This window comes from Salminus brasiliensis, chromosome 2 (genome assembly GCF_030463535.1).
Source record: "Salminus brasiliensis chromosome 2, fSalBra1.hap2, whole genome shotgun sequence".
Lineage (NCBI taxonomy): Eukaryota > Metazoa > Chordata > Actinopteri > Characiformes > Bryconidae > Salminus > Salminus brasiliensis.
The window spans coordinates 1,721,069-1,741,417 of record NC_132879.1 but is presented as its reverse complement, the minus strand read 5'-3'; the positions used below and the strand labels follow the sequence as shown (position 1 = coordinate 1,741,417).

Here is a 20,349-nt window from a genome sequence, read left to right as displayed (position 1 = left end):
TGTGGGGCAGTGGTGGCTCAGCAGTTGGAGTACCACGCTATTGATGACGGGGTTGTGGGTTTGAGACCCTGGCTTTGCAAGCAAGGCCCACTGTAAACTACTTGAGCGAGGCTCGTAACCCTCTCTGCTCCCCGTGTGCCCACCGCTTCGGGCACGTGTTCATGTGTTCTTCATACTCACTGTTTACTGTGTGTGTGCATGGATGGGTTCTGGTTCAAGGTGGAGGCTAAATTCCACCAGTGTCCAACACTAATGGTGAATAGGGGTGTCTGGATGCATTTCCTATAACTTTAGCACATATTTCAGCATATTTTTAGGGAAATTACTAATATAATATATATAATTAATTTATATTTTTATATATTATAATATATAATATATTTTATAATATAATTAAATATACTTCTTTAATACTTCTGCTTAAATAGTCTTCTGTATATTTTTACTAACTGCATTCTATAATAACAACAACTATATTATATTATACCATTATTATATATATACTGTATATATATATATATATATATTTTATTGTTTTTTTTTTACCATACTAAAAAGTGTAATACAGTATATTGAAATATGTTTGTTATGCACTACAAAGTGTCCCTAGAAGTGTATTATATAATAATTCGCTTAAACACACACACATACAGACACACACACACACACACAGATATAGGCTTGTTGTCACGTTCACCACAGCTCCCAATGTTATTCTTGTTGTTCTGTTATCTGTTCTGCTATACGGCGTCGACCAGAGGAGGATGGGTTCCCCTTTTGAGTCTTTGTTCCTTGCAAGGCTTGCCCAAAAGAGGCTGTTAGGCTGCTTTGTGACAGTGTTCGTTGTGAAAAGCTCTATAGAAATACATTAAATTAGTCCAAAACATGATCCCAGAAGGCCTCCGATTTTTTAGGATATTTAGTTCAAATGAAAAATGAGCTTTGTGGTTTCTATTGGTTAGTTCTCTGCGTTGCTGTTTTACCTCCTGACCGCTGACCTTAGTAAAGGCTAAAGTGACCTGCTGCTTTTTTTTTTAGGGTAGTGTACAATTAATTAGTCAATTATAGACCAGTAAGTGTCATTTCTCAGTAGCAGAGATACTTCAGACTGTGCAGAACACCATCATAATCACCCTGATGTAGAAATAGTCACAGTATTAATAATCTGATGTGAAATTACAGGCCAGTCTACAATAAGAGGAAATGCGAAGGGTGGTTCTGACTGGGTGTATATTGAGATATCAGACGTGTCCAGCAGAGGGCAGTGTGAGCCATGGAATGTGTATCTGTCCTCTTCACCACTGAAGCTGTCACACTGGTCACTGGATGGCCTTGCTTTACTGTTGAGCTTTGATGATAGTATGGATCTCCAACCATCAGAGAACCAGAGAACACAGTTCTTCCACTGATCCACAGCTCAATGCTGGGGGCCTTTATACCCTTCTAGCCCACGCCTGGCATTAGGAGGCATGGTGCCAATAGGTTTACGTTGATCTGCTCCTCAGAGAGTCCTATTCTATTGGCAGTGCTTCTCTACAGGGGCTAGACAAGATGTGTGTGTGTGCATTTGCACATCTGTGTCAGCAATAGCTAAATGCATTCTTTAGAAGGAGTGTCCACAAACATTTGGACATCGGATCAGTCAAAACATGTTAGTTTCAGGCTTCAAGATCATTTATAATGTCCAACATACACCATATATATCTGCCATAACATTAAAACCACCTGCCTAATATTGAGTTGATCCACCTTGTGCCATCAGAATAGTTCTGACCTGCTGAAGCATGGACTCCTCAAGACCTCTGAGGTGTGGGACCACGCTAGCTGCAGATCCTCTAAGTCCTGTAGGTTGTGAAGTGGGGACTCCATGAGCATCAGTGATCCCAGGAACAGACCGGACCCAGTCGTCTAGAACATCACAGTTTGGTTCAAGTCAAAGTCTTTCCTGTGCTAGTACAAGGTGGGTGTTTCTAATAAAGCGGCCAGTGATTGGAAGCGTGTTTAGATGTTTAGAAAGCTGCTTTTCAGGACACATTTGCTAGCGCTCAGAGTTTTTGGTTGAGTCTGAAGCTGAACTGGGAAACTTTGGAAACTTTAAAGGTTACTGTGAGGTAACGAGACAAGACACTTCGGAGAGACCCTCTGGTGTCGGAAGTCATGGAGTGTCTCTGAGCACCCCCAAAGCAAAGTTTCTGAACGTCTAACCAGCTTATCTGGAGAGATTTGGAAAAAGAAAAGCCGCTAGGGTCCCGAACTCGAGCTGCTGCTGGTTCGAGCACTGGAGCATTCATCACTGCTCGGAGGGCGTTAATGAGAAAGTTATGAGTTCATTGCTCTCTCAGCATCGGGACAAGACTGATGGTTTTCTCTCTGCTAAAGAAAGCAACAGCAGTGCGGAGATGCTACCATGGAAACAAGGAGCGTTGGTACACTAGTGAAGACGGATGGCGTCAATTTAGAGCAAGTTTGCTTCTTATAAAAGCTGCCTCCACATTTCTTCATAAAGCCGCTGGAGTTCTGGAAAGGCTGGAAGTGAGACTCTGAGGACTTTATCCCGTCAGTGCAGCTCGTTCGCCGACCTCTCGCCTCATACGTCCGACTGAACTCCCCACGGACACGCATGGCTCACCAACAGGCTTTTACTCTTCCAGTAGCAGTTTATCTCCACACTGGCCTGCATACGCCGACCGAATCCTTCAGTCCGGGCCGGGGTTTCTCTTGAGCTTCACCTCTGCTGACCTTTTCTAACCGTGGACTGACCTGTGAGCATCAATTAGCAGATAGTTCGAAATGACTTTACATTAATGTTCATTACCAGGAGGGGTTTCCAATAAAGTGGCCAGTAAAGAAACACAAGGTATGTGTTTCTAATAAAGTGGCCAGTATAGAAACACAAGGTAGGTGTTTCTAATAAAGTGGCCAGTGAGTAGAAGTAGAAGGTAGGTGTTTCTAATAAAGTGGCCAGTGAGTGAAAGTAGAAGGTAGGTGTTTCTAATAAAGTGGCCAGTAAGTAGAAGTAGAAGGTATGTGTTTCTAATAAAGTGGCCAGTGAGTAGAAGTAGAAGGTAGGTGTTTCTAATAAAGTGGCCAGTAAGTAGAAGTAGAAGGTAGGTGTTTCTAATAAAGTGGCCAGTGTAGAAACCCAATGTAGGTGTTTCTAATAAAGTGGCCAGTGAGTAGAAGTAGAAGGTAGGTGTTTCTAATAAAGTGGCCAGTAAGTAGAAGTAGAAGGTAGGTGTTTCTAATAAAGTGGCCAGTGTAGAAACCCAATGTAGGTGTTTCTAATAAAGTGGCCAGTGAGTAGAAGTAGAAGGTAGGGGTTTCTCATAAAGTGTCCAGTGAGTGGAGTGTGTGTGTCTGCAGAGTTAGAGTGTGTGTGTGTGTGTGTGTGCGGTCGCTGCATGTAGACAGTAAGTGAGTGTGGGTGTGATGCTGGATGGGAGGGTATAGATAGCTCTGTGATCTGCTCTGTGAGTCACTCATTATGTGGATTGGTCTAATAAGGTCTGCTTCTCCCACACTGATGTGCCAGAGTGACGAGAATTGAGGGAAGGAACTTTTCGGACTTGTCTTTAGTTTTATGTGGGAAACTTTGTTGAGTCACGGCAGCTTTTCAAACAAACTCTGAGCAGAACCAAGTTCTGGTTCTGTGTTTTCACAGCATGTTCTATAGCATCCACAGCATCACGCCTGATTCGCTCAGCACTCAGAAAAACCAGGATACGAGACAAAGACGACCAAATCCACCATTAGTGCTGGACACAGGTGGAATTTGGTCTCCGCCTTCAACCCACCCATGCAGTGAACACACTCACTGCTGAGCCATCTCCCCCTACCGATGCGAAGCAAATTACTTCAGTGCTAATAGCGCCACCCTGTGGAGAATCGTCAGCTTCCTCAATTGGTTACAAGCCAGGATCAGAATCCACAAATGAATCCAGGTCAAAGTAATGATCAGGATCACAGTCATGATCTGAAGTAGGACTGAAATCAGGATCATAAACAGATTCCGGATCAGGATCAGAATTACAATCAGGATTTCACTGAGGGATCACAATTAGAATCAGCATTGTAATCAAGATCAGGATCAGGCACAGAATCCAAACGTGAATCTAATTAAAAAACGAATAATGATCAGAATCCCAGTCAGAATCCCATTCATGATCAATATCAGAATCACTGTCAGATTTAGGTGATCAGTTATCTGATCAGAACAGTTATCTGAAGTGCAATCAGGATCAGAATCAGGATCAGAATCAAAACAAGGATCAGGATCCGGATCAGGATCTGAATCAGGATCAGAATCAGGATGAGAATCAAAACAAGGATCAGGATCAGAATCAGGATCGGGATCAGGATCTGAATCAGGATCAGAATCAAAACAAGGATCAGGATCCGTATCAGGATCAGAATCAGGATCTGAATCAGGATCAGGATTTGAATCAGGATCAGAATCAGGATCAGGATCAGAATCAGGATCAGGATCAGAATCAAAACAAGGATCTGGATCCGGATCAGGATCAGGATCAGGATCAGGATCAGGGTCAGGATCTGAATCAGAATCAGGATCTGTATCAGGATCAGGATCAGGATCAGGTCAGTCAGGGTTTTAATGTAGTGGATCAGGATCTTCTGTTGCAGGAGGAAACAGACTCTGCTCTTCCAGATCTGATGTTATTCAGCTCTCCTGACTCTCAGCTGGCCAGAGAACACCACGTTCCTCAAAACCCTGTCAGCGTCTGGAAAACACACACAGATCTGCTGCCACAGTGTGTGTGTGTGTGTGTAAGAGAGAGAGAGGGAGAGAGAGAGAGAGAGAGAGAGAGGTGATGCAGAAGCACTCTTAGTGTGATAGAAACCCGGGCAAAGTTGTTGTTGTGCTGCTTCGGCTGTTTTCCTGCAGGTTCAAACACACACACACACACTCACACACACACACACACACACTCACACTCTCACACACACACACACACACACACACACACACACACACACACACACTCACACACACACACACACTCACACCAGGGCTGCTCTGAGCCTCAGCAGGAGACGGAGCAGCCTGTATCTCCTTCCTTCACGCTGCACTCAGCCTGATTCAGCTGACAGTGGAACATTCTCCAGTGTTCTGCTGCTTCACAACAGAACGTCTTAAATGCGGCTCTCATGATGCTTCACCTATAAAATACACAGCTAGAACCATGCAGGTCTAAATACACAGCTAGAACCATGCAGGTCTAAATACACAGCTAGAACCATGCAGGTCTAAATACACAGCTAGAACCATGTTTTTCTAAATAGACAGCCAGAACCATGCTGTTCTGCAAACACAGGAAGAACCATGCTGTTCTGCAAACACAGCTAGAACCACTCTTATAAATACAGAGCTAGAACCATTCTGTTCTAAATACACAGCTAGAACCACTCTGTTCTAAATATACAGCTAGAAACATTATGTTCTAAATACACAGCTAGAACCACTCTTATAAATACAGAGCTAGAACCATACTGTTCTGAATACACAGCTAGAACCATTCTGTTCTGAATACACAGCTAGAACCATTCCGTTCTAAATACACAGCTAGAACCACTCTTATAAATACAGAGCTAGAATAATTCTGTTCTAAATACACAGCTAGAACCACTCTTATAAATACAGAGCTAGAACCATACTGTTCTAAATACACAGCTAGAACCATTCTGTTCTAAATACACAGCTAGAACCACTCTTATAAATACAGAGCTAGAATAATTCTGTTCTAAATACACAGCTAGAACCACTCTTATAAATACAGAGCTAGAACCATACTGTTCTAAATACACAGCTAGAACCATTCTGTTCTAAATACAGAGCTAGAACCATTCTGTTCTAAATACAGAGCTAGAAATTCTCTGTTCTAAATTCACAATCACAAATGGTTCTGACCACTGCATACCAGGGACACCCCACAAGACCTGATGCCTGGTGTTCTGACCCTCCAGTCATCGTCTAGAACCTCACAGTTTGGTTCTTGTCAAAGTGTCTCAGATTCTTACGCTTGTCCATTTCTCCTGCTTCAGCACCTTCATCACCTTCAAGAACTGACCGTTCACTCGCTGATTAATATGTAGATCCACCCCTCAGACAGACAGGAGCCGCTGGAACCGGGTCATCAGTGTTCTTCACTTCAGCTGCTGGTGGTTTTAATGTTATGGCTGATTGGTGTAAAGATTCTATAGAAATGAAAACAGATCCTGGAACTTTGTATATTTTAAATGAGCCAGTCTGAATGACCAAATCTACCAAAGGGCCTCAAAAGCTGTAGATGTCCACCTCAGCAGTGGAAGTGTGGCTTTAGAGCATTCGACTCGGCTCTGATTGAGGGTTAAAGGAAATGATCCCGGGATGAAACGGGCTATTTAATGGTTAATGGTGCATGTTAGAAGCCCAGATAGCCTCAAACACCTGTTCGTACTCGAGGGCTCTTCCCCAGTGAAGGTTCTCTCACTCAGCGGGCAGCACTGATGTTGGGTCATTCATCCTGGATCATACACCAGTTCATCACTAGTGGAGTTCCAGCACTGCATGTTTCCACTGCTCCACGGCTCAATGCTGTGGGGTGGGGGGGGCTTTGTACCCCTCTTGCCCATGCTCGGCATAGGGCATGGTGCCCCAGTTCTGTTGATCAGCGCTTTTCTATGAAGATTGAAGCTGCAGGGGTGTGTGGATACTTCTGAGCATATAGAGGCCAGCCTATCTTCATTAGGATCTGTGGTCTTCACAAAGGATGGGTTAGCTACTCTAGAGCAGAGGTCATCGAACCTGGGCCTTGGATCTAGTTTCCAGGCCAGAAGTCGATGTAATTAATTGATTGATTGATTGATTGATTGGTTGATTGGGCATGTCGTGTCACACTACCAATGATTACAAAGTCCCGGACTGGAAACTGCACTCATGGCCCAGATTTGAAGACCTCTGGTCTAGAGGGAGAGAGGGAGCTATTCAGGCACTTGATCTATTGCTAGCTGCTGATTTTCCAGGCAGTTGATTGTGCTGTGCTTGTAACACGCAGGCCAGTTTCCTGACTTTGTCTATTTATAGCACAAATGCAGACATTTTAGGGGGGTTGAATGGAATGGTTTATGTCACCTGGGTTTGGGAACATGTGTGCTCAGCTCCCTGAGATGAAAATGTGAAAATGTGGTCATTTGGTGGTTGTAGGAGCATTTGGCTGCTCCCAGTGAGGAAAAATACTTTTCTCCCCCAAACCACAGCTTTATTTAGAGAAAGTAAGAGGCCACAGCTGATGTTCTGGTAGTGTCGTAGGATCCACGTCCAGATTTGGTCTCAGGGCTGCAAATGAATGATCAAAGTCTTAGTTTCAACATCATTTAGGCCTCGTCTCAACTGTGTCTTCTTAAATCAAGGGAATTAAAAAAGAGTTTATCCTGCTTTTGTTGAAGTAACTGTCTCTACTGTCTCTAATGTTCATATGAACATTATAGAGCATTATAGAGCGCCCCCTACGCTTCCTGTAGTGTATTACAGTCTGTCAGAATGAGTGTGTGGATCATATGAACATTATAGAGCATTATAGAGCGCCCCCTACTCTTCCTGTAGTGTATTACAGTCTGTCAGAATGAGCGTGTGGATCATATGAACATTATAGAGCATTATAGAGCGCCCCCTATGCTTCCTGTAGTGTATTACAGTCTGTCAAAATGAGCGTGTGGATCATATGAACATTATAGAGCATTATAGAGCGCCCCCTACTCTTCCTGTAGTGTATTACAGTCTGTCAGAATGAGCGTGTGGATCATATGAACATTATAGAGCATTATAGAGCGCCCCCTACGCTTCCTGTAGTGTATTACAGTCTGTCAGAATGAGCATGTGGATCATATGAACATTATAGAGCATTATAGAGCGCCCCCTACGCTTCCTGTAGTGTATTACAGTCTGTCAGAATGAGCGTGTGGATCATATGAACATTATAGAGCATTATAGAGCGCCCCCTACTCTTCCTGTAGTGTATTACAGTCTGTCAGAATGAGCGTGTGGATCATATGAACATTATAGAACATTATAGAGCACCCCCTACTCTTCCTGTAGTGTATTACAGTCTGTCAGAATGAACATGTGGATCATATGAACATTATAGAGCGCCCCCTACGCTTCCTGTAGTGTAGTACAGGTTGTTTTTTTTGTAATTTAGACTCTGCAGTCATTTTTGCAGCTTCAGGTAAATCAGGTGTTTTCAGGAGGAACTGGACTGAGGCACACAGTGATTAGGTGCAGTGTTGCGCAGCATGCTGGGATTGCACTGCTGCTGCTCCCCACCCAATCAGCATGAAGGGCTGTTGTGGCCTGCAGCCAGTCAGAGTGCACAGCTGCTGCATCACACACACACACACACACACACACAGTGTGCAGAAGGTTCCTAAGAGACATGCACACACACACACACACACACACACACACTCACACCTACACACAACCTACACACACAGTGTCCAGATGGCCCCTCAGAGACCCAACATACTGACCTATTCTGTCTCACACACACACACTCATCAATATACATATAGATCCACTCTCTCTCTCTCTCTCTCTCTCTCTCTCTCTCTCACACACACACATTTTAATCTCTGTTTCCTTTTGGTTCTGAGTCTTCAGCTATTCCAGTACAAAGCGGACTTCAATCTGACATCAGAAAGATGTTGGACTCTACCGTCAGACAGACGTTGAATTGGGTTGACGGTGAAACCCAGGTGATGAATTTTGGTCGGAAATCAAAGTCACGTATCTGTCGGACAGCAGTTCTGGGTTGACATCAAGCTTCAACGTTAGACAGATGTTGAATGTTGGCTTCTCAACACCATGCCTAAATACCTATAACACATCAACATCTAACAGTGTTAGAATTTTACGTTGTGTGGACGTTCGCAGCATGAAGTTCAGCAGATGTTGAGTTTTGGTCTCCGTATTTGACAGTTAATTCATTGGTAAATTTTAATGTCGGTACGAAGTTGGCATGAGATGTTTAGAAGACGTTGGATTTGGCTACTTACATCAACAACATATTTACATTTACATTTATATCAACGTCAGCTGCTGTTAGAATTCTATGTTAAATTGACATTAGCATTAGGCATTTTCTCGGCATTGAATTTCACGACCTACATTCAGCCAGACAAGAACGTCTGTCGATGTCGGTGGCCAGCTGGGACAGAACAGAACTACAGTCTTTCAGAATAAGAGTGTGGATCATATGATCATTATAGAGCATTATAGAGCGCCCCCTACTCTTCCTGTAATGTATTACAGTCTGTCAGAATGAGCGTGTGGATCATATGATCATTATAGAGCATTATAGAGCGCCCCCTACTCTTCCTGTAGTGTATTACAGTCTGTCAGAATGAGCGTGTGGATCATATGATCATTATAGAGCATTATAGAGCGCCCCCTACTCTTCCTGTAATGTATTACAGTCTGTCAGAATGAGTGTGTGGATCATATGAACATTATAGAGCATTATAGAGCGCCCCCTATGTTTCCTGTAATGTATTACAGTCTGTCAGAATGAGTGTGTGGATCATATGAACATTATAGAGCATTATAGAGCGCCCCCTACTCTTCCTGTAGTGTATTACAGTCTGTCAGAATGAGCGTGTGGATCATATGAACACAGTGCTGCTGTAAAGGATGAGGTGCTGATAGAATGGACACATAATAGATGTTTCACAGCACTCTTCAGTGTCTCTCTCTTTCTCTCTCTCTCTCTCTTTCCTCACCCTGACTCTGTTTAGCCTTTAGTTCAGGCAGCCGTCAGACACACACACACTCACACACACACACACACACACACACACACACACACACACACACATCTGCGCTTAGAGTGTCCACTGTTATTCTGTGTTTTGGTGAGAGACATGTTTTAATACAGCAGGCCAAACCTCCTGGCCTGTCCCTGGGGAAGGAGTGTGTGTTCTCTCTCTCTCTCTGTGTGTGTGTGTGTGTGTGTGTGTGTGTGTGTGTGTGTGTGTACAGGATTTTCAGGTTGTTCTCCGGACCCATCTGCTGTGCCTCTCCCTCCTGGCTCACCTTTAGGAGGAGGACAGTGCTGAGCTGTAGAGGAAGTCGTGCACAGTTTCTTCTCTTTTTAATCTCCTGTACTTTCTCTCTCTTATTACGAGTCCGCAGCGTTCCCGCCGTCGCTGGGAGCCAAGCCGGCGCTCCGGAGCAATACTTTTCCCATTACTGCCTGCTTTCGTACACACAGCACACCGCTAATTGGAGCTATGGCAGCGTTATTGGCTATTTTAAGCGTCTCTCTGAAACACGATCTCATTTAAACGCTGCGCTGGTACAGCAGTTAGTGAGCGCGTGGGGCGCCGGCTCGCTCTAGCTGAACGTGCTCTGTAGGAAAAAGCCCGTCGGGAAGCGCTGGGAGCAGAACACAGGAGCACGGAGCACGGAGTCGGTTCTGAGTGAAGTTCTCACAAGCAGCTGGATCCTCCTGGACTGCCATTGAGATTTTCATGGTTGTGAGACGTCTCTCAAGAGTTCTGTGAGCATGTGAGCTTAGACTGACCGTGCCTCCGAAGTGCATTCTTCAGCATCAACATTCAGCTGAGGGTCCAGTCCAGGCCCGGATTCACAAAAGCTTGCCCCCAAACATTATAATTACATAGAAACTAAAGATAAACACAAAGTTTATAAAGTTTTTAAGAATTTAGGGGTGTCCTCATCAAGTGTTTTTACCCCCCAATCCGATCCAAGTCTCTGAATGTTCACTATCGTCTGATACCAGTCCGATGTTTGTGTTTTTATAAAGAACCGCAGACTAAATTCTGATGTACTGAAGAACTTTTTAAATGTTTGAAACTCTACAGCGTTTAATATCGTACAGTCCAGTCTGACTGACCTACCTGACCGTTCAGATCTCAGCTCCTTTACAGCTCTGCAGTCTGATGTATGTATGTGCGTGTTCTAGCATTAGCATTAGCATTAGCCTCCTCCTCGGTTCTGACTGTGCTGTTCAGAGCTGGTTTAGAACCAGAGAAAGGAGCGTGGTTCTCTCGCTGCTAGAACATTGGAGCATTTCCACCATAGTTTGGTTTCTAACCAGGAGGAATTCAGGAGTCAGGACTTCCCAAATTCTATTCCCCCTTAAATAACGCAGCAGTGACGTTCTGCTGTTGAAAAGTTGAAAGGTGGAATGGAGAGTTAGCATTAGAAGCTAACTTTAGCTTTTGTTTTGTTCCGTTATTGTTGCCGCTTTTATTCATATGTAGTTCAAATAAAAGATCTGATTGATACATGTTGAGGAGAGTCAGACTGGATTAGCAGATATTAAACACTATAAACTAAACTAAATTAATCAGTCTAGAACGTCTGATTATAGAAACTGATACTGAAAATAAAGGGGTTTTACTGAACCCATTAATCAGCAGCTCGTCTGATCTAACCTGTAGGGCTGGATTATTATTTATACACACAAAGAGATCAGACCGGATCGAGGTCAGGGGTTAAAATAACCTCATTGAGACACCCCTGCTTGTTATTAAATTAAGTAATCCTGTTAAATTAGACATGAATTAAAACAGTTTAATCATCTGATCATTTTAGAGGCTGACCTTCTGACCTCTCGTAGTCTGAGACCAGTGCTAAAAAAAAAAAATTAAGAAAAAAAAATACGGCAAGTGGGAGGTTGGCTCTTTTGACTTGCACGTGAACACAGCATTAGAACCGGTGTCGTTACAGTGGACATTATTATCCCACAATGCAATGCGAAATAAAAAAGGGAGGAGCTACTCACATCTGGAACAATTATTGGAAAAATGGCTGATAACAATACAAATACTAACCTGCCAAAGATTAGTATTAGTGTGAATTACGCAACTTTGACGCAGCCACTGAATTGCTAGCCGATTGCTAGCTACTAACATCACCATGGTCTGGTAAATATGTATAATATATTTATTTTTAATTATTATTATTTTTTAATTCTTAAAAAAAGGTAATGGAATTTATTTTACACATCTGGTTAACACTGATGACCCGGTTCCAGCAGCTCCTGTCTGTCTGAGGGTTGATCTACATATTAGGCAGCGAGTGAACGGTCAGTTTTTGAAGGTGATGAAGGTGCTGAAGCAGGAGAAATGGACAAGCGTAAGCGTGAGACACTTTGAAAAGAACCAGACTGTGAGGTTCTAGACAATAACTGGAGGGTCAGAACATCTCCAGAACATCAGGCATCAGGTCTTGTGGAGAGTGTTCCCTGGTATGCAGTGGTCAAGACGAGCGTCCAGGCTTTTTACTGTCCTGCACCGAAGTGGTGGAATGAACTTCCCCTGGGTGTCCAAACAGCAGAGTCCAACGCTCACTGTCCTCAAACCCAGACTGAAGACCCTCCTCTTCTGAGAGAACTTGGGTGAAGTGCAGAGTGTTATGGTCTCCTAACTGACTTGTGTTTAGTAGAGTCTAAGATTAGAGGATCTTTGAATTTTAGTCACACATGTCCTTCACCCTCCTGACAGTTCAGTTGAACCCGGTTCCTCAGGTTTCTGATCGTACGCTCTGCTTTAGCTCCTAAAGAACGGCTGAATTAGTGAACCTGCCTGCTGCCTTCGAGGAGCAAACCGTCAGGCACATTCAAGAAGAGTAGTGTGTACGGAAAGGCCGACCAAGCAGACATTTTTGATTTAATAAAGTCCACCAAATGAACTCTGGGTACCTTGTTCTGTGCAGATTTGATTAGCTTCCCCAACAATGACTGTTTGTATCCTGAGAAAAGCAAAGCCCAGCCGAGGAGAAAGACAGCCAGGCCAGGGCTTTTGGGTGGAAGGAGATAAAACTGAAAGAGCTTTCTTTCTTTTGTTCAGCAGAGGAACATCTTGATCAGTTCTTCACTTATTTTAATAAGAACAGAGAAAACGCAGAGGAAGAATAGAGTCAGCGCTGACGTCAACCGTCCCAAAAATAATACGTGGCCTTATGATAACGGCTAAAACGATGGAGTTATCGTTATTACCAGTGTGAAATTCTTTACCATGAATTTTATTTTAGCGATTTAGTGATTTAGCTCCCCACTATCTAGAACCACCCCCCTCCCCCATCACACGATGCTACCAGCACCGGGAGAGTGAAGGCTAGCACTTGAGGACACTCCACCAAATGAATGTAAAAGCAAGAAGGCTCAAATCTGGCCATACAGAATGTACATACAGTTATATCAGCCATAACATTAGAACCTACTATCATTGGGTATTGAGTAAGTCCCCCTTGTGCCACCACAACAGCTCTGACCTTGGTATCTGGCATCAAGACCAACGTTAGCAGCAGATCCTTTACGTCCTGTGCATCAGTGAGGCTTTGGCACCCATGGCCGAGTCACTGGTTCACAGTTGGTTCCACCACTGTTCCACTGCTCCACAGCTCAACGCTGGGGGGCTTTATACCCCTCTAGCCCACGCCTGGCATTATTAGGCAGCATGGTGCCAATAGGTTCATGATGCTGATCTGCTCCAGAGAGTCCTGTTCTATTGGCAGTACTTCTCTACAGTGACTAGACTAAGCTGTTAGTGAGTCTGCACTAGGGGCGTCCACAAACATTTGCCTAACACAAGCCTGTGTAATTCTGCAGTAATCTCCAGCTATTAGAACCAGCAGCAGTAACCCGAGCACGGGCACGAGTGGCGACGCAGCGCATACATACAACAAACAGCACGTGCACGTCTGTCGTACGTCACCCGCCCTCATTTGCATGTGACATGCAGGCCGTTCTGGTTCGTCAGGCCATCCTTCAGCAGGTCGCGTGCGAATAAGTCAAGCGGCGCGAGAGCAAGCAGAATAGGCGCGTGATTGGTCATCCCGGGGGCTCTCACACACACGCTCAAAGGGAGAGAGAGCGAGAGAAAGTGGGAGGGGGAGAGAGCAAGAGAAAGAGAGAGAGAGAGAGAGAGAGAGAGAGAGGGGGACGAGCACGAGCCAAGCTGCCAGTGTACGCGAGTGCAGCCGGAGAAGCACATCATGGAGTGCGCGCGATTCTCTCTGCGCGTTCTGCTCGCTGCTTGGTAACAGCGTGGAGATAAAAGGCCGAGCAAAGCAAGAAGAAGAAGGAGAAGAAGAAGCTGTCAGTGAGATCGTAGAGATTATCTTCTCTCTCACGCTGCCTCTCTCGCACTGCCTCTCTGTCGGGAGCAGCAGAGCACCACCGGGATTGTAATCCTCGTCAACTCAAAGGCGTGTTGCCTTCTGCTGTGAAGTGTGAGCACTTGTCCTGGAGAAGGAAGCATGATTTTTGCAGACATGAGCGCGGGGAGCAGCTCCCCGAAGATGCACCCGCCCAACGGAACGCGCTTTTACACCTACCAGGCGAGTAATGCTTCATTCTCCATCCTTACGGGAGCGCGGGGTGGGTGCATGGAACGCCCTGTGCATTGGAACAGGCAGGTTTCCGTGAGGGGACATGCAGTGCACTTGTCTTGCTGCAGAAGCTGGTCCAGGACTGTTTGTTGTGGTCTGTCCTAAAGCAGATACTATCGCTGAAGTTGCTTAATTAATGCATAATTAAATCTTAGACGGAGACACTGCTAGCCAATCCTACATCAGGACATGGACACTACTAGCCATACCCTTTGGAAGAAATAGGGCACTGCTAACCAGTCCCAGCGGAGGTGATAGGACACTACTAGCCAACCCCTGTAAAGGAGGTGGGAGCACTACTAACCAATCATAGATTTGGACAGGGACAGTTCTAGCCAGGAGGAGGACACTAAACAATCCCAGATAAGAACGTGGATGCTACTGACCAATCACTTTGCAGGAAGGTGGCACTAACAGGTCCCTCAGCATAATTCACCCTAAGATCTTGCATCTTCCTCATATGTAGTCCAACAAGCCATGTCTTTTGTGCTAGGCTGTGCTAATGGTTTGCATTCTGTGAGTCCTAGAGCAGGAGGGAGACACGACTAGCCAATTGTATTACAGCAAGGGACACATTAGAAGTGAATCCAAGAGCAGCTGACGAGATTTATCATTATCTTGTAGCAGGAGGGGGACACTACTAGCTAATCCTAGATCAGGAGGGGACACTTCAAGCCAATCCTACATCAGGACACGGACACTTCTTGCCAAGCCTGAGCCGGAACGAGGCAGGAACGCTACTAGCCGATCTTAGAGCAGGAGGGGGCAGTACTAGCCATTCCTTGAGCAGGAGGGGGACACTACTAAACTAAGTCTAGATCAGAAGGATGGCACTACTAGCAAACCCAGGAGCAGGATGGGGACACTACTAGCCAATTCTAGATCAGGAGGGGACAGGAGGGGCACTACTAACTAGCCGGTCCTCATGAAGGAGGTGGAACACTGCTAGCCAGTACCTGTGCAGAAGGCAGGACACTACTAGCAAATCCTACATCCGGAGTTGGGACTACGCCATCCCAGTGCAACGGACAGGATATTAGAAACCAGCCCTCGAACAGAAGGCAGGGCACTTCTAATTAATTCCAGTGGAGCCAATAGGACACTATTAGCCAATCCCTGTACAAGAGGTAGGATACTACCAACCAATCCCTGTACAAGAGGTAGGATACTACCAGCCAATCCATGTACAAGAGGTAGGATACTACCAGCCAATCCATGTACAAGAGGTAGGGCACTACCAACCAATCCCTGTACAAGAGATAGGACACTACCAACCAATCCCTGTGCAAAAGGTAGGGCACTACCAACCAATCCCTGTCCAAGAGGTAGGACACTACCCACCAATCCCTGTACAAAAGGCAGGACACTACCCACCAATCCTTGTACAAGAGGCAGGACACAACCCACCAATCCTTGTACAAGAGGTAGGACACTACCCACCAATCCCTGTACAAGAGGTAGGACACTACCAACCAATCCTTGTACAAGAGATAGGACACTACTAACCAATCCCTGTACAAGAGGTAGGGCACTACCAACCAATCCCTGTCCAAGAGGTAGGACACTACCCACCAATCCCTGTACAAAAGGCAGGACACTACCCACCAATCCTTGTACAAGAGGCAGGACACAACCCACCAATCCTTGTACAAGAGGCAGGACACAACCCACCAATCCTTGTACAAGAGGTAGGACACTACCCACCAATACCTGTACAAGAGGTAGGACACTACCAACCAATCCTTGTACAAGAGGTAGGACACTACCAACCAATTCCTGTACAAGAGGTAGGACACTACTAACCAATCCCTGTACAAGAGGTAGGACACTACCAACCAATCCTTGTACAAGAGGTAGGACACTACCAACCAATCCCTGTACAAGAGGTAGGATACTACCAACCAATCCCTGTACAAGAGGTAGGACACTACCAACCAATCCCTGTACAAGAGATAGGACACTACTAGCCAATTCTAGCGCAAGGTGTAAAACGCTGCTAGCCAGTCCCAGAGCAGAAGACAGGACACGACTACTCAGTTCCTATGTTGAAGACCCCACCTACTAGGGACTAGGTGGTCCCTGTGGTGGTGTCCCTGCATCTCTACATGACTATACACACACAGGTCAATCAGGTGGATCAGGTGTAGGGTTGGACAGTGGACATAGGCACTGCAAATGACAAGATATGTCTTGCAGTAGATTCTACTCTCAGGTGTGTGATTGGTCAGGAGGCCTCATTTGTATTCAGCAAAAGTCAGTATCTCCATAATGATTGACAACCAGTACAGTGTGCTGGTCTGATCCGGTCTGATTGATTACTTTGATCAGGTATGTTAGATCTGGGGGCTTGGTGACCACTGCTGTTGCTGCTTTAAAAAAAGGCACATGTTAATCAGCATATCTGATGTTTACCCCCCCTAGCGAGGCCCTTAAGACCTCCAAGGACAGCATGGGGCCTTTGATTATTAATTTAGCCACACACACTATTGATTTGTCTTCCCTCATGCAGAATACCCTAAACTCCTCCAGCCCCTGAGCGCATGCATTGAAATGAAGCCGGTGCCACTGGATATTGATCTGTGTCGGTGCATCGCTAGGCTAACAGATCGGTCGCTGTAATTTGTGGAAAACAGAGCTGTAGATGAGCTGCTCTCCAGAGTAGTACCTGGTATTGTTGCTTCTGGCTGTGTGATGTTTTTGGACAGAGCGTTTCGAGATTTGGGCTTGGGTTGCCAGATTTAACCACCTGGATGCGCAAGGTGTATTTGTGTCTATTGTCGATTGGACCGTTGGCCCACCAGTGGAGAATATTCTTGGTCCCACCAGACACTGTTAGGTATTTCAAAAGGGTAAATAGGTTGCACACATATTTAAATACAACGTAGGTGCATTATTACTGTTATGTTAATAATTAAATAAGATAAGTGAGTTAATTAATGCAAATTAAACGCAAGTTGATGGTTTACACATTAAAATAACTGGGGAACCAGCCACTGAACCCTAAATGGCTAGGCCGACCAAACCTGAAGACGCGAAGTCGAAGAGGGTCGCCTAGCTGGAGCAAGAGTTGTGGGTAAACCTAGGGAGCGAGCGAAGATGCCTCGCAAAATTCGATGCTAGAAGCAAGGTCTGCTAGTGGACCTGAACTGTGAACCAAACTAGCCTAAACAAACCGTGATCTGCGTCTCGGGCTCTCAGGCTACCTCGAGGCTCTAAACCTAGAATTCTCGGCAAGGAGCTCTGTAGCTGAGGACTCTACATGTGGGCATGGGGGGACCATGCAAGCCCAAACCATGACACTACCTCCACCATGTTTGACAGATATGTTTTCACTTTGTTAGAGGTTAATCTTGGTCTGATCAGTCCATTAAACCTTCCAGAATGTTTCCAACCTGGCTTTCCAATTCTTACCTCCGATGAGTGGTTCTGCGTCTTGTGGTATCGCATCTCTAGTCCTTGTTGGTGGAGGTTGTCTTTGAGGTCCTGGAGTGTTGGACCTTTCAGATTTCAGGCAACGTTCAGGCATGTATTCTAATATAACAGAACACTAAACATCCGCAGTGGCTGCGTCCCAATTGCATGCTATTTAGTAATACTAGCTAGTGTTTGAGCATTTAGTATGTAGGGTAGATAAAGGTGTCAATGTTGAGGATACTGAAATACCCATGATGCATACTGGTTGGTTTGGCTGCAGAACTGGCCGTGACGTATGCTGGCATAGTGATGCTTCATCACTTCCTGTTAGTAGAAAGCAGGTTAGCAGGTTAATATTCAGTGTGCTAGTCTGCCAAACCGGCACTGTTAAGATCAGTACACAGCCTGTAGCGTCGATTCAGCTAGGATTCATTAGTGAGGTGCTGCCTGCATGCAGGGATGATGCAAAACTGAAGACTGCATTCTCAGACATAGTGACTCAGATATGCATCTAAAACTCTAAAACAGAAAGCTGGAAACCTGTGTGTGTGTGTGTGCAGGTGTGTGTGATAGCAGGTATGTCCCTTTTCAGTACGTGATGTGAATGAGATCGCAATGGAAAGTCACCAGAGCGAAAACGAGGTTTTTCACAGGTTTCTGTCCCATCAACAACGAGCTAAAGCCGTCCGAGCCTCCGCGGCCCAGAGTGACTCAGCCGAATAAGCCCCAACACTCCCAGTCCTGGACGCAGCGTCTTCCCACTGTTCCTCAGGGGTCTGGGGACACCTGGCTTTTCAGAAGATCCTTTACCCTCAGCATCAATAAGTCTTTGCCCTCAGAAGGAAGCAGAAAGCAGCCAATCAGAGGCGTTTCTGCTTCAGATGTAGCCATGGCAACCAATGGGAAAGTCATTACTTAGAAGGTCGCTGCCCACTGCCACGTAATAGAGTGAAAAATCCTCTCTATGACATCATTGATTGAGGCGGAGTTACAGATACAACAGAACTGAACCTCTAGGGGGCGCTCTAGTACAGCACATTTGTGTAATTTATCAACATAAAGTGGCTTTTGTTGGAGAAACCACTTGCTTTACCAAAATGCTAAGCAAATATCCAGTGAATCTAGAATGCTAATGTTGCTAACAAGCAATGAAAGCGTATGCCCTACCAGTTAGCGTGATGCTAACTGCAGGCCTAATTCATCACACACTCTCCTCAAAGTGTGTGAAGGTGTTCAGTCATCTCTAATGAACTTGATTATGTGGTTTCTGACATTGTGTGACACCTGCTGTCGGGCTGAGGTGACAGAGATTATTGAAGGCACTTCGATCGTTCTGTGTGTGTGTGAGTGTTTGTGTGTGTGTATGTGTGTGTGTGTGTGTTGAGATCTGTTCTGTTCCTTCAGCAGTCTTCGCTAGTCTCGCCAAACAGTCTCAGAGTCAATATTGGAGCTGGCGGAGCACAAACTGTGCTTAGCCCCGTCAGACAGCTGTGTGTGTTTTCATTTGATTAAAACGGTAAAATGACAAGAAATAAGATCAGTGGGCCTCATTCACCCACCGAAAACCCACCCACACAGCTTTCACGAAGATTCTGACACTGCGCCGGGTTTCCAGTGTGGGATTTGTTCAGTTTAGGAGCAGAGCTGGGAACGGTTCCGACCTCGACTCTAGATTCTAGATGTTAGGAAACTGCTGGTAGGTGGCAGCTGGTCTGACGCAGGTAGAGGGGACTCCAGCGGAGAATGTGGGGACCCACATGGAGGATGTTCCAGATCATTTATATTTACACATCACACCATCTGGATCCTGGATCATTAGCCGATTAGCCACTTTACGCACAGAAATTCACACAAATTAAATGACTTGGTGGGTCTGATCTATTGTGGCAGCACAAGGGTTTGTGTTAGGCAGGTGTTGCTAATGTTATGGCCGGTCGGAGTATGTACTTAAATGTGTCTTAATGTTACGACGGCCTCACACTGGTCTCGGACTCTAGGAGATCAGAAGGTCAGCCTCTAAAATGATCAGGTTAAGTAGTTGAATTTAAGTTAAATGAAAAGGTGTCCAAATACTTTTTTTTGTCTATATAGTGTCATCAAATAGAGCAAGAAGAGGCGATTTAGGGCAGAAATAGCATGAGGAACCTGGGATGGTTTGCATGTTCTCTCCTGTAAACAGTTTGTTTCTCGTTTATTTGAAAGTGCAGTGTTATTATGCTGGTTACTGCAGCAGCTAAGCCTCTGTAATCAGATGTTTTGTTTGTGCATCTTCTGGTCCTAATGATTTCCCTGCTTGCTCTCTGTAACCCAACACAGCACACTCCGTGAGCACTGACTAATTAATCAGTTACAAATCCATGCATAGCATAAATTTGAAAAACAACAAACAAAACAAAACAATAATCAGATTCTGGAAATATTTCTGATGAAAACATCATGTTCAAATTAACATTCCCTCTTATTGCTACCACAGGCCTATGTAGATGACGAGCGCAACCTCAGGTTTTCTCCAGCTTCTCTCA

At 45.1% G+C, this 20,349-nt stretch overlaps 2 protein-coding genes across 7 annotated transcripts in view; both read left to right on the top strand.

Moving 5' to 3' along the window:
* The window catches only part of rps16 (ribosomal protein S16), a 329,498-nt gene that overhangs the window by 24,491 nt on the left and 284,658 nt on the right, over positions 1-20,349 (top strand). The gene's annotated exons all lie outside the window — the stretch shown is intronic.
* The window catches only part of ppfia2 (PTPRF interacting protein alpha 2), a 206,791-nt gene that overhangs the window by 56,317 nt on the left and 130,125 nt on the right, over positions 1-20,349 (top strand). For 2 of the 6 annotated variants that reach the window (XM_072674096.1, XM_072674093.1), the window contains exon 1: positions 13,967-14,362. The exons of the other annotated variants lie outside the window; for them this stretch is intronic. In XM_072674096.1, the coding sequence (XP_072530197.1) occupies positions 14,282-14,362 (81 nt within the window). In that variant the 5' untranslated portion in view covers positions 13,967-14,281. Of the gene's footprint in view, positions 1-13,966; positions 14,363-20,349 lie in introns of those variants that run through there. 6 annotated transcript variants of the gene reach the window in all.